The 14,751-nt window shown below is 40.8% G+C and overlaps 1 protein-coding gene across 3 annotated transcripts in view; it reads right to left on the minus strand.

Annotated features, from left to right (window-relative positions):
• SLC29A2 (solute carrier family 29 member 2) overlaps positions 1 to 14,751 on the minus strand; it is a 35,176-nt gene that overhangs the window by 4,348 nt on the left and 16,077 nt on the right. For all 3 annotated transcript variants that reach the window (XM_072117935.1, XM_072117934.1, XM_072117936.1), the window contains exons 2-12: positions 13,708 to 13,791; positions 12,963 to 13,044; positions 11,845 to 11,999; positions 11,129 to 11,268; positions 10,040 to 10,174; positions 8,584 to 8,681; positions 8,323 to 8,410; positions 8,102 to 8,220; positions 4,291 to 4,396; positions 4,125 to 4,210; positions 420 to 619 (exon numbers count right to left, since the gene is read on the minus strand). In XM_072117935.1, the coding sequence (XP_071974036.1) occupies positions 420 to 619; positions 4,125 to 4,210; positions 4,291 to 4,396; positions 8,102 to 8,220; positions 8,323 to 8,410; positions 8,584 to 8,681; positions 10,040 to 10,174; positions 11,129 to 11,268; positions 11,845 to 11,999; positions 12,963 to 13,044; positions 13,708 to 13,736 (1,238 nt within the window). In that variant the 5' untranslated portion in view covers positions 13,737 to 13,791. The remainder of the gene's footprint in view (positions 1 to 419; positions 620 to 4,124; positions 4,211 to 4,290; positions 4,397 to 8,101; positions 8,221 to 8,322; positions 8,411 to 8,583; positions 8,682 to 10,039; positions 10,175 to 11,128; positions 11,269 to 11,844; positions 12,000 to 12,962; positions 13,045 to 13,707; positions 13,792 to 14,751) is intronic.

Here is a 14,751-nt window from a genome sequence, read left to right on the forward strand (position 1 = left end):
ACTAATAGTGGTTTATTAGGTCATTTTTTGCTGACAAGTTCCCTTTAAATTTATACCCACATCTCCAAATGCAAGATCTGGGGACATAAGCCACTATAAAGCCTGGCAGAGGCTTTCTCCCCTCACTAAATCACTATGCATTTATCTATATACAGGGATGACGCATGACACTATCAGTTACATGTAGCAGCTAAATTCATCAATGTTCTGCCTCATGTACTTCTGTACAAGCATATGCTCCTATTGTTTATTCTGATGTCTTGGATAGGTTTGCATGTAGCAGTTTTTGGGGCAAGTAATCACTTACACGTAACAAAATTGCTACAAGATATTTCTCCACCCACATTAAACCAATTGAAAGTCAGATCTTCACATAAACACTGCTTCTATACAAAAGCTTAGTTCATTTTGGTACTTACTTTGGTGCCAAGCACATGGGGAGAGATACAAAGTAGCCATTGCTGACAGAGAAGAGGATCATGAAGATGATGAACCAGGCATCATTGTAGAAAAAGGTGTGGAGATAAACGTGGTCAGGAATGTTACAGAACATAAAGAGGGGGATAAATATAAAGCGGCTTGCTGCAAGTAATGGTAGGTATTTACAGTCAGGACCGGGCTAGGGAAAAAGAAAAGACACAGTTAGACAAGTCACAGAAACAGATTTTAACTTGCAATTACTCTATAAATTACTGCTCATTTACAAGATCACAGCTGGAAACCCACTGTGAGGTACTGAGATACAGCAGAAGGTACAAGCCGAGGTACTTAATTTTAACACAAAAAACTGGGAAAACCTACTGACCCAAGTATAAGTCTAGGGTGGGAAATGCATTGGTCACAGCCTCCAGCCAGTATATAGATAGCCAGTCCCCTTCCCCCCAGTATATAGCTAACAAGCCCCCCCAGTATATAGCCATCCAGTCCCTGACTCCCAATTATATAACCAACAGCCCCTGCCCCCAGAATACAGCCAGACAGCTTATGCCCCCAGTATATAGTCAGCCCCTGCTCCCCAGTATATAGCCTGCCAGCCCGCTGCCCCCCAGTATATAGCCTGCCAGCCCGCTGCCCCCCAGTATATAGCCTGCCAGCCCGCTGCCCCCCAGTATATAGCCTGCCAGCCCGCTGCCCCCCAGTATATAGCCTGCCAGCCCGCTGCCCCCCAGTATATAGCCTGCCAGCCCGCTGCCCCCCAGTATATAGCCTGCCAGCCCGCTGCCCCCCAGTATATAGCCTGCCAGCCCGCTGCCCCCCAGTATATAGCCTGCCAGCCCGCTGCCCCCCCAGTATATAGCCTGCCAGCGCCTGCCCCCCAGTATATAGCCAGCCAGCGCCTGCCCCCCAGTATATAGCCAGCCAGCGCCTGCCCCCCAGTATATAGCCAGCCAGCGCCTGCCCCCCCCAGTATATAGCCAGCCTGCCCATGCCCCCCCCAGTATATAGCCTGCCAGCCCGCTGCCCCCCAGTATATAGCCTGCCAGCCCGCTGCCCCCCCAGTATATAGCCTGCCAGCCCGCTGCCCCCCCAGTATATAGCCTGCCAGCCCGCTGCCCCCCCAGTATATAGCCTGCCAGCCCGCTGCCCCCCCAGTATATAGCCTGACAGCCCCAGTATATAGCCTGCCAGCCCCCCAGTATATAGCCTGCCAGCCCTAGCCCCCCAGTATATACAGTATATAGCCTGCCAGCCCCAGCCCCCCAGTATATAGAAATAGAGAAAATAATTTCACTATGACCGGAGCTCCCAATAATATTCTTCTCATTCGTTATTCCACCGATGAACGGAACTAATCCGCAGTTTCTCCTGCTGAAAGTATGTCACTATTCAGACTAGCACCATCGCATTTTCATTATCCTCCTTTAATTATATTGTAGCTGGAAGAAAATATGATGGTGTGGTACGTTCCAACAAAGTTAAAATTTATTTAAGTTCATCATACTCACAAGAGTCAATTAAAAATGTGCATATCGAAGTCAAATAGCGGGACGCTAGCTTTCATGTCCGCCCGACCCAGGAAGAGTGAGCCGGCAACGCCCCGGTAGAAGCCTTGCCGGCGAAACCCTGGGTCGGGCGGACATGAAAGCTAGCGTCCCGCTATTTGACTTCGATATGCACATTTTTAATTGACTCTTGTGAGTATGATGAACTTAAATAAATTTTAACTTTGTTGGAACGTACCACACCATCATATTTTCTTCCAGCTACAATATAATTAAAGAAGGATAATGAAAATGCGACGGTGCTAGTCTGAATGGCACGTACTTTCAGCAGGAGAAACGGCGGATTAGTGCTGTTCATCGGTGGAATAACGAATGAGAAGAATATTATTGGGAGCTCCGGTCATAGTGAAATTATTTTCTCTATTTCTGTGGACTTTTCCTAAGACTGTGTGGACCGGTCTTATACCGTGAGAAGCTCCTTAAGGGGCAAACTGTGCACCACGAATAACTGTGTTTCTGTGCTCCCCCAGTCTATAGCCTGCCAGCTCGCTGCCCCCAATATATAGCCTGCCAGCCTGCTGCCCCCCAATATATAGCCTGCCAGCCCGCTGCCCCCAGTATAATAACCTGCCATCCCGCTGCCCCCAGTATAATAACCTGCCAGACCGCTGCCCCCAGTATAATAACCTGCCAGCCCGCTGCCCCCCAGTATAATAACCTGCCAGCCCGCTGCCCCCCAGTATATAGCCTGCCAGCCCGCTGCCCCCAAATATATAGCCTGCCAACCCGCTGCCCACCAGTGAACAGCCTGCCTGCCAGCCCGCTGCCCACCAGTAAACAGCCTGCCTGCCAGCCTGTTGCCCCCCAGTATATATCATGCCAGGCAGGTCCTCTACTTGATACGGGTGCTCGGGCTCCGTATTGCGCGTATGTCTATGACTTCAGCCACTTGCCAACGTCATTGTTTGTGCGTCGCCACTTGTGTGGGTGCTGGCATTGTACAAGGACACGAAGACAGACCCGTGGGGTCGGAAAGGTAAGTACAGTGGTATTTGTGCTGGAAAAATTTGGCTTATAGTCTAGTATATACGGTACTAAGGGTTTCATACTGTTCGTAGGTGGGCAAAGGACAAAAAGAAAAAATACTGTTTTGGGGGGTTTTTAGGTCCCGGTTGCTCTCAGTATAACACATATCTCATCTTGTGTGGCCCGATCTTAGATTCAGATTCATCTTATAACATTTCTGTGTCTGTGGTTTTCCCAACGACTAACCTGGCAAGCTAATGCTACCCGGTCATAACTGCTCAGCAATCTAATGTGTATGAGCAAGAATGGCCCCTGATAGAATTCCCTTAAGATTCATCCTCCTCCGTTTTCCCTGGTCAAAGCAAGACCTTCAATGTCGCAATTCTTAAGCTCTCCTTAAGAGTAAGGAGGCAGATTACAGAGAACCACTCATTAGGGAGCTTTTAGCAGCAACATGTACTCATTATAATTATTATGTCTAGGACAATTATTACCAGTAATCTGAATTATAACGTTCCTTTGTAACACATGCACACATGCTTTTTTCCGGGTCGTGGTCCCTTGCTTGCGGCTTGTCATACACACTGATGACAATAGAAAAAGAATGGCCGCAACACAAACCTGGCAGGAATAGGATCCGCTCCATAATATGCATCCCAGGTATGCGGCTCATGCACAGGGCTGTGAGCACGAGCCCATAAAAGTATATGGGGACATGTTCCAGACACTGAAATGGCTAGCAAACGGTCGCATTGACTGTAAGGGACTTTATAGGATTTTTTCTTTTAATTAAAACTGAGATACTTGGTGTTACCATGTCCCCTTGGTAACACCAAATGGGTATTTCTTGCTTTGTCACAAACCCAGTTGTTATTTAGTCATAAATACTTACTTGAAAAACACAAAGCAGAGTTCTAAGAAAATGCCACTCCAACATTGTGATTTCATGAGTAATACAATTTATTTGCCATCACGTCCTCCAAGCTCTCAATTGTTACATTAATGCTTCTGATCAACAACTGCTTAGCAATAACTTATTAAGTACCAACGTGAAGCAGCTACTTAACTTACCCTAAGGGGTCTTTCTGACCATAGTAACAATGTGAGCCATTTTTCCTTCATAGTTATTCCAATTAGGAGAAAGTTAACACTTACCCACAAGATTTTTGTTGTAATACTACGCCCAATCCAGTCCATAATATTGAAAATCAAGAAGCAGCACACAGGAGTAAAGAAGTCTCCTAAAATAAAAAACACAAAGCGCATGAGATGAAAATAACAAATGAGAATGAGGGAATGAGATGAAAGAAGTGACACTCACTCCAGCCTTCACTGTCCACACTGGTCGCCACTCCTGCTGTGATGGCAGGAAATACAGATAATGTGACTCCAAATGTGATGACAATAGTAAGAGCCATCACCCAGATCTGCAGGAAAAGGAAATCATTATAGTAGCCCAGTTTTGTGCAATATTTTAGTATTACTGAAATTTTAGTACTTTAATTTTAATTCATTGCAATTTTACTTAAATTTAATATTCCTGTCCAATATATATATATATATATATATATATATATATATATATATATATATATATATATATATATATATATACACACATACACACACAGTATAAAGGGGAAATAAGAGGAATATAGTAAATATGGAGGGCAAGGGATAAATGGAGTATATTATAACTGTTATTACTCCATAAGACAGATATTCCAGAAACTTCTCAATTAAATCAATTGGCAAATGGTTTAAATCAGAAGCATTTGATTTCTATAAACTGGTAAGACAGTCCAATATAGACTTAGGGTACATACACATGCGGTATGCCCGCCGTGCAGGCATACCACCGTGTGCTGGAAAGGATGAGGAGGTGACCCCTCCATAGAAAACAGCGGCTCTATCTTTTTGCGGTGTGCGGCCCGGATCGGTGCCAGACATGTGTGGCACTGATCCCCGCTATTGCTGTCTATGGGGACAGACATGTGGCCGCAAATTTGACAATATTGACAATTAAATCTGTCTGGGTATCCACCTGCAAGTTTAGCTAATGAGATACTTTAGAGGGAAGGGTACATAAATCTGGGATGTAAAAGAAGAACAGTGGATAGATCAATGTTCACATTAAATATTTTCCAGGAGAATAGTAAGATTACTATTTATGCAGGGAGGTTTTAAAGAGATTTAAATGAAGAAATATGTTTTATCACAGTGCCAGGAGTCAAGTTTCTTAATTGGGAGTATCAACACAGACGTCAAGACTGATTTTACTGTTTGTTGCAAAGTGAAACATGGACATGGTTTGACATGTGGAGAAGGGTGAGCTGCATGTAGCATTACTTTATTTAATATTTATCACCTTTCTAATTTCCTCTCATCTGTTCATTGCTAAAATTAAAACTTTTCCACTGGACAAAGTCAGGACTCGCTTTCAGTTTAGACAAAAAACGTACATATATATCACACATTATGCCTAGACAATTATGTAGTAGTCTTCATAAACGTCATCTCCAAGTATAACTTTGCCAAAGGATAAAAATGTCATGTGAACAGAGCCTTACTTCAATCCTTGGAAGTTCTGAAGGGTATTTTAGTAGAGTGACAACAGAATACCAAGAGCATTTCACCATTTTACCATAAGGATACAATCACACACAATCTAAATTTATATAAATCTAAATATTATATCAAAACAATCAACTGTGGATAAATTCAGAATTAAAACAACTATTCAGAAAGCGCAGTCAAGCATTCTGTAGTAAGGACGCAAATTACTTCCAGATGGTGTCCAAGGTTAAGCAAAAAATTAAAGACTGTAAGAAACAATATTGGGACAAACTAGAGAAAAAAATTATCTTAGGGTGACCCTGGGGAAGTTTGGAAAGGTTTAAGAACAGTGACGGGATTACCAACTAAAACGGGGCAGGTAGAAGGAAGTGGAGATTTAGCAGAGGAGCTAAAAAGTTTCAATAGATTCACACTAGAGTCAGGAGGAGATTGTGAAAACAGTACTGAGGTTTCCTCATCAGGTGACCCAGTGAATGTAAATGGTAAAATTGAAGTGTGGGAGGTACAAAAGGAACTCCATAGATTAAAACTAAGAAAGGCCCCAGGACCAGACAATATTCCGGCAAGTGTAATAAGGGAATGGAGTCACGAATTGAGCATGGTGTTTGCCAGGATTTTTAATGCTAGTTTGGATACCACTTATGTACCTAAACTTTTGAAGATGTCTACCATAGTTCCACTGGGTAAAGTCAGGAGGCCGACACGTCTAAATGACTATAGAACGATTGCCTTAACAGCACTCATTATGAAAGTTTTGAACAAATAATAATATACAGATTGAGTGCAGTTGTTTCACCATCATTGGACCCGCTCCAGTTTGCCTACCGGCCGGGACTAGGTGTGGTTGACGCACTACAATATCTGCTATATCTACTATATTTAAGGCAATACTGTTCACTTAACGGTTTTTGACTTTAGTAGCACTTTTAATCGCACTGTGCCCGAGCGCCTAGTAGAGAAACTAGTAAACCTATCTGTGGACCAGAAAACGGGGCGCGAGATTCTGAACTACCTGAAAAATAGACCCCAAAAAGTAAAAGTTGGGAGTCACTGGTCTGGGGAAACTCGGTGTAACGTAGGAGTCCCACAGGGGACAATTTTCTCGCCATTTCTGTTCTGTATACACAGCAGATTTTCATAGGAATAACGACAAGTGCTTTATACAAAAATATTCTGACAACACGATCCTTGTTGGATTGATAAAAGACGGTAATTATGGGGGGTACAGGACAACTGTGGGTGAATTTTGTGATTGGTGTGCGGTAAACAGCCTGCAATAAAATCTGCTTAAAACCAAATAAATTATAGTTAATTTCTCAAGGAAAAGGAAGGACTGGCTGGAACCATTGACTGTAGAAGGGGTAGAAATCAAACGTGTAAGGGAGTGTAAGTATCTTGGCATAATGATCGATGAAAAACTAAAATGCCAGTCTCAAGCAGACTATGTGTACAGGATGGCAACAAGTAAGCTGTTTTTCCTGAGATCACTTAAGGCCTTTTCTGTGAACACCAGCCTCTTGATTAACCTCTATCAGTCAGTGGTAGTTAGCTCTTTACTGTATGGAGTTTGTGCCTAGGGTCCATGTCTATCTGCCCAGGACAAATAATTGAAAAAGCGGAGAGCATAATTGGCATAAAAATGGAACAATGGGAGAGCGTGCTCCACTGTCGTGTACTCAAACATTTTGCCAATATGATGATGGATCAGACTCACCTGTTGTACAACCAAATTCAAGGGCAGCGAAGTAATTTCAGTGGTAGATTAAAAGAAATTAAATGCGGATAGACGGATAGATTTAAAAAAAAAATAATTCTTGCCACGCACTATCCACTTGTCCAGTACAAAATAGGCATCATTAATTGGATCGGTAAGATCTGTCTAATGCGTGGTTATTGTATGTCTTTATATTGTTTTTTTAGGGCAGATACGATTGACAGGGTACTGTGTAGGTTATGGGCGTTTTTGGTGGTCTTCTTTTGTCCTGCGGCGTAACAACTTTTTTTTAAATGTTTTTCTTGGCATTTTACTTCATGTATTAACTGTATTGTTAATGTTTTTTATTGTATTGTATTTTAAGTCTGTTTGTACTTTTAAACTGGTTTGTGACATCTTATTTTCCCCTTTTTTGGGGGACAATACATTATTATTATTATTATGAAGACAGATTGGATAGATAAAAGTGGGAAAACAGAACAGACGACCCTCTAACATGAAATTGTGGTTGCAAACAGGTCCCCGCTTTCATGCATTTCCCAAAGGTAAACCAACATGTTTCAGTTGTAGGATATAGTTCTAAGTGCTGAGATTGGAATATCCCTTTAAAGTACTATTGAAGGAGTTGAAGCATTGCTCCATCTGGTTAAATAAAACGTCTTCTTTTATTATGCTACATTGTAGTGCTGCCAACTATTACATAAACATTATGTTCAAGATGGCTGACAAGCCAAATAGACAAAAATACTTTAGAATTGTAAGGTACACAAGAAGATAAATTAAAAGCTAAAACCCTCATTATAATGCAAGGGAATGATCTGTTAGAACAGAATGTTCTTACCTTCCTTAAAACAGTGCAGACAGATACAGTCTGCTTCTCCTCGCCAACACCTCCAGCCTCTGCTTCCTTTAATAGAAGAACAGCTTTCTTCTGTCCTGCAGCATCTCCATTCTCCTCTCCTTATAAGAAAAATAATAATAATTTAGCACTCACCAATGATGCCAGAAATTTGTTTCTGCAACTGTTACTAATTCTGCATGTAGTAATAACTATTACAGTACCTTGGTGTAACAGCTCAGTTTTTGTCTCAAGTTCATATGTCTTTGCACTGTTTGCAGTGGACTTAGAAAGATAATGTTTTGCAAAGTCCTGAAATAATCAAAAAGAACAAAGACCATGGTTACAAAAAATTATGTACTAATGCAAAAGACATGAAGGGTTAAACTATAAAGTGCTTACATGAACATCATTTCCATTTTATTGTGTTTTGGGTACAAGGAAGAATACAGTTTACTAGTTTTATAAAACAAGCGGATACTTGCCACACGATAAAGCAAAAAGTAGCAGACGATGGAGATAAAAGTCCCAACACAAGGAGTGATAAAATAACCAAGGGCTGTGGTGCCGTGATCTGCCCCACCTAGGAGGATGAAAGGAGGGAAGGATATTAAGGAATTGTCCTGTAAAAATGTACACAATGGAGGATTCCAGGAGTGGAATCATATTTGCTGAAGACGGACATTTACATACAAAACATGCAGGTAAATAAAAGGAAGGTTTCCTTGTACTAGAACCTTTGCCTTAGGTGTCGCCCCTTCTTCATGCGAGCAGGCTCCTAATTTGACAACTTTATTACTATGCAATGTACTGTATTATCTAGTTTGGATATGTACAGTCTTACCAAATTTCTTCTCATTGTTTAGAGTTAAACATTTACTGTACTGGGGATAAATCATTTCCACATAACTTCATGCAATAATGACATGTTTGACATCCTGACAATACATCCGGGAAGCCTACTTTGCCTTCATTACTAAAGAACGTCAAAACCTAACCCTTGTGCTCCACAACAAGACAAACATTTATAAACATATATGTATAAAAAAAAAAAAATCAACAGATCCAAAGTAAAGAAACTTGAACTCTATTAACCCCAAGAGTGCAATCACCTGGGCGGGTATGAAAACCACCCAGGGAAAGTACTCTATAGCATAGTAGCAGCTAATTGTACACATACCACACAAGTACAGAACATTAACATTCAGGTTTGGCTTCAACAAAGTTTTTCACTTGGAGCTACTTATGGTATTAGAGCAGATCAACAGGAATCTCTTAGTGGAAAACTCTACAACAGTGAATGTAGTTGTTCTGTGTAACCAAGACAAAAATAAAGTGGCAGAAAATATACGGAAGAAGGCTAAAGCTCTAAACCATTTGTGGAAAGAGAAATACAAATGTTGCACAATCCTTGCATACAAATGACTAATAAAAATAGGTTATGACTTTATACCAGCCTACAGTGTATTTTATGGGTAAATTCATACTTTGGAGTTTAATACCACTACCTCTATGTACAAATATAAAATTGTCTGGAATGTTTAAAACTTTGAATAAAAGTTTAGTAGATTTCCGCTATGTGTCTATGTTTAGCTCTGCCATTCATGTACGGGCAGAGGGAAGTGAGCTGTTGTAATGTAACCATTGAGGTCTCTCTCTCTACCCTCAGAGCAAAAGGATCAGGAACTGAAATTAAACATGTCCAATTCTTCTACCCCCAATACAGCAGACGAGCTACCCCACAAACATAATCAATCCATGGCAAAGGCAAAATTGGTTACTTTGCCCATCTTTGCTCTGATCTGTATAAAGGCCTTCAATCATAGGCCTCAAGTATACTACATAGATATGAAGACTAAACCTTGGTGCCAACCTTACCCAACTACTAATCTTTACAGAGAAATATTGCAGCATTAAAACAGAGGAAACTGCAAAACTTACTGGACATGGAGAGCAGCATGGCCAGTGCTGCAAAGGTGCCAGCCATCCCCTGACCACTGAGGAACATGCTGCTGTAACGCTGAGGGAAGAGAGTCAACAAGCCAAAAAGACTGCCTTGTAAAATAGCACAAAATGCTAAAGGGGAAAAAAATATGGGAGAGTTAAGACAGAGAGATACATGCCCAAATATATTAAACAATATGGATTTTGGATATTGTCTTAAATTGGATCAGTCATCAGACTTTACAATTTTGGGACTGCTCTAGCATTAGCTCACTGAGCTAAAAGAGCAATAGGAGGTATCAGCAGTGATTACAGGGCTGCTTGTACACGTGTAGTTGTCAGTCACTAGGGAGAGAGGTGTGTTTATGGAGTTTGTCGACCAGTCCTAATAACCAAACATTACACTTTTTCCATATTTTTCTGTGTCATTTGGACATATCACCATGTTGATCTTAAAAAGCTGTGTGATCTGATGACAGCGCATCTAAATAACTAGATGCATCACAGCAACATAGCAGAGCCTCACATTATACCGCTGTATCTAGTACAGGTTATATTAAAAATTCATTAGGGCTTGTTTACATTTGCTGCACACACCATACTATACAGAGCTGCACACAACAGTGCTTGTTTTCCATTCCTTGAAACCCCAGCATTGATCCTTTTCCACCACTGAAATAATAAGGCCCCCTCCACACTCACAAGTGTGTAGCTTATATAAAATGCCCCTGATGCATGAATAACTTTGTATAAAAACTGCTGTAATCGTAACTATTCCTCTCCCTGAGGTGATCAGGAGTTATATGATTCATCTAAAATGTGTAACACAGGCACATTTCTATAACCCTGAACCTAGCAGAAGGAAGGAAGGAAGAACCCTGTATTCCCACCTCATATCTACAGACAACATGCAGCATGTTTTACTATGTGGGTGACTAGGATTTCTGTAAAGTAATATAAGACCTCAAAGAGTAAAAAAAATGTCCTTCTTTGACACGTGCTACTAACATTTAGACAGAATAATGTCTATTGATGCCATATAAAATAAATGTGGTCTGGTGAATGAAAAAATGATTCAATAGTTACCATTTATGAACCAAATAGTGGCCATGGTCAGATCGAAGAATCTCTGAGGAGACATATTCACTTTAACTAGGACTGCAGTGAAAATGAATAAGGACAAGATAGCCGTCATACTTCCTGCTATCCGCACTCTTTCTGGGATCCTACAAAAAATGTACAAACAGCAATGATTTTTGTATCACATTTAACCTTTTTCTTCTCCAAATAAACAGAATTACCTGACAGTAAAGTTGCTTGTACATGGGTCAAACAATCACTTTACAATAAATGCGAGTGGAAATATATAAGAAACAGATAAGACTGGCTGACTCTCTTTGGAATATTCATATTAGCAAATAATTGCCAAATTTGCCACAAAAGTTTAGCTGATCACAGCTGAAACTTCCCATCCTCGTGGCATGACATCTATCAATGTGTTGACAGTATAAGTGCAGCTTTAAGGTCAAATTCATAAATGTGTGACAGGCTTATTAAAGGTAAACATAAAAGGTTATCTATAAGCACCTCTTGTATCTCAGGGGTCAGAGAGCAAATGTGCCTAGAAGTTTTACTATTGTTGTTTTTCAATCTACAGAAGTAGTCCTCAATGCAAATGATCGATATATAGATATAGGAGAAGTTTATTTACTGTATGAGATATAATTGAATATCTATGAAAACAAAAATTGGGTCTTGATTAAGAAGGTTGTTACAGACGACAACAGAATCCACATTCTCACCATTGATAAATAAAAGAGTTGAGCAGAGTACAAAGCAAAAGAGGAAGCTGTGCTAAGAGGGTCATCCAGTTGTTGAAATTAAACTCATCTCTCTGCGGTGTGGTACCATTGTTTGGTAATGTAGCATTGTTCCCAGACAACTGATAATGAAAATACTAAAAAAAAATAAATAGAAAAAAAAATATGATTTGTGTTAGTACAAGACACAACTGTATCTTCATTATTTTGTATACAGGGGCAACATTGCGTTTACCATTCCCCATCAACTCCCCTTGGTCCCTGTACAATACAGGACAGATTGTCTAAAGAGCCATTAACATTACATATGTGATCTTGTTACTTATCATTGAAAAAGACGTAATGGGCCTGTTGAACTTTATATGCCCTATCCTTACGTTCTAAAGTAACATTGCTACCAATTGTCTGACTACTGAAGATACATGAATAGCTTTGATGGGTTGGTCCACGACAACCATTTACGCCCTACACAAAAGGTAGTGGACATGACTGCACCCATCCCTTCCTCCATAATCATCACTTTAGTTATTTTCTATAGGACTGACAGAAATAGCCGAGCACTGTTCTCTGATCTTGCTAATGTTTTTATCCATAGGCAAAAGAAACACAACAGTGTCGGTCTGTCAATCATGGGCCATACGCTGGCCAGATTTCATGCTCGTCTCTCAATCATGGACAATCCCCGAAAGACAGCAGCACCCAACTTTAATCATCATCTAAGTATGGTGCTACTGTCTTGCAGAGAAGAAGGTATCTTTACATCATATATAACTCTGCTTCCCATCCTCAGCGCTGTGGTCAGTCTGTGATGTATATATCGACAGGACAAGGTCTGTGATTCACGGACCAAATACGGTCGTGTTTCTCTGACCTTAGGATGAGTTAACATCTGCACTGGAAGAAATGTAAGCAGCCGAGTCAGATCCAACAGCAAGAATGGAGATGTATGACATTCTCATTACTATTTTAATGTATTCGGCAATTATTGCAGATGTGAACTGAACCAAAACAATGAATATGTTAATATAGATCTGTGCCTTTTAAGCCGTTTTGTTCAGCCATCAGCATTATAAAAAGAAAAGGATGTGTGTTTTACTCACTGGAATTGCAGTGATGAAGAAATTCCAGGGCAACAGTGTCCCGAGGCCCAAAATGAGGAATATGATAGTGACGAAGTGGAACCTGTAAAAGAGAGAGCAAACATCAGTGATTGAAGCGAAAAAAAAAACAGGATTGGTTTATAACCTATTATATTTCTTCAACGCAAAAGGCTAACCCTAACCCCAAACCCAGGCTATAGAGAATGTTAAATCATATACATCAAACTACATCAAAAGAACATATTACAAAGTAATACAATGCCAAAAATAAACATATAGAATGACAGAGAATGAGTTCGAAAACAGATAAAGATTGATATTTTTTAATTTTGTTAAAGCAGGGAGTCCTGAACGCTGCCAACGCTGTATTTGCTGGCTGACATTCCTCAATGACACAAGGGGCCATACAAAGCACTGCACAGCATGACAGTAAATGAATGTATGTCAGACACACAGAAGGATACAGAGTAACATTGCATATTATCGGTATAATGAAAGGGCAGATAAAACTGGTAATACCGGAAGCTGTCAAACCCTCTACCATAATATACAGCACAGCAGAGAGGAGTAGGTATACTATGTATGAGGCATGTGGAGTGAGATACAGAGAGACAGAACCGACAAAACAGGTCAAGGAAAGGGTACATCAGAAGGAAGGAGTTAAAGAGCAAGGCATGACAAATAGTAAGATATGAGCAGGGTACACAAAATAAGACAAGATAGCCTGAAAAGGCTGCTTACTCACTTGTCTTGTGGTTCATCCATGCGAGACATCCTGGGATCTGTGTTGCTCCAATGCCTTGGACTCTTTCCTATTAAACTGTGCAGACTGTCAAGAGTGGAGGAAAAATAGTCACGTGGATATTTCCTAAAGCCTTTGAGTGAGAATAATAGGCTGAGCTGTGTCCAGTCCCTCCCCATGGTGTTCCCTGTATAATATCCTTCTCTCAGCGGCTGTTGCACCTCCCTCACTTCTGTGAATTGCCCTCCAGTTACACTGGCCGGATCTCTTCCCTATGTATATCCCTTACAGGGGGTCCTCTGCCTCTAAGCACCTGCAGGAATCTGTTAAACATGTCACTTCTGTCCCCATGGCTTTTGTCTCTTACGCACCAGCCCCCACACCAAAATTAACCTCTGAATAACTATTGATCACTGAAAGCCAATCAAAGACAATTTCATCTGCATAACAAATACAGGTAGAGAAAGAAGTGTGAACACTGGTCAGGACAGTCTATAGGACACACCTGGAAACCCCATTAGAATAATAAAACATATTTATACAGTTCTAAAGGAAAGGAGGTATTCACCACACACACACACATATTGTGTACAACAATGTAATTAAATCATCAGTGCGGTACATGGCAGATTCTAATCTCTTTATAGTATTTAATGCAATTGATTAGAAAATTCTGGGATGTTGAATGACGCCTGCCTGAGGACAGCAGCGACTTTTACTCTATTGCTGGCTGCTCATTTTCTAGCGCTGTAAATCAGTGCACAACATTTTTTTTAAGCTATACAGGCAGTCCCCAACTTAAAGAGAGCTCGTCGTGCAAAATAACCCCCCTAATCTAAATATATTTTCATAAACTGCCATTAGAGAGCATTGCCTCTATCCCTCCATTGTCCCTCTACATGCCTGTAAGCCTAAGCAATGAGGTGCTAAAGCTGTATGCAAATGACATGTGAAATGTCCAATGCTTGACTGACAGCCTGTATAATGATGTGCTTCCTGGTGCTGGCGCCCCCTGCAGCCTGTGTGTGTGAATAGGAGAGATACAAC

This window comes from Engystomops pustulosus, chromosome 7 (assembly GCF_040894005.1).
Source record: "Engystomops pustulosus chromosome 7, aEngPut4.maternal, whole genome shotgun sequence".
Taxonomy (NCBI): domain Eukaryota; kingdom Metazoa; phylum Chordata; class Amphibia; order Anura; family Leptodactylidae; genus Engystomops; species Engystomops pustulosus.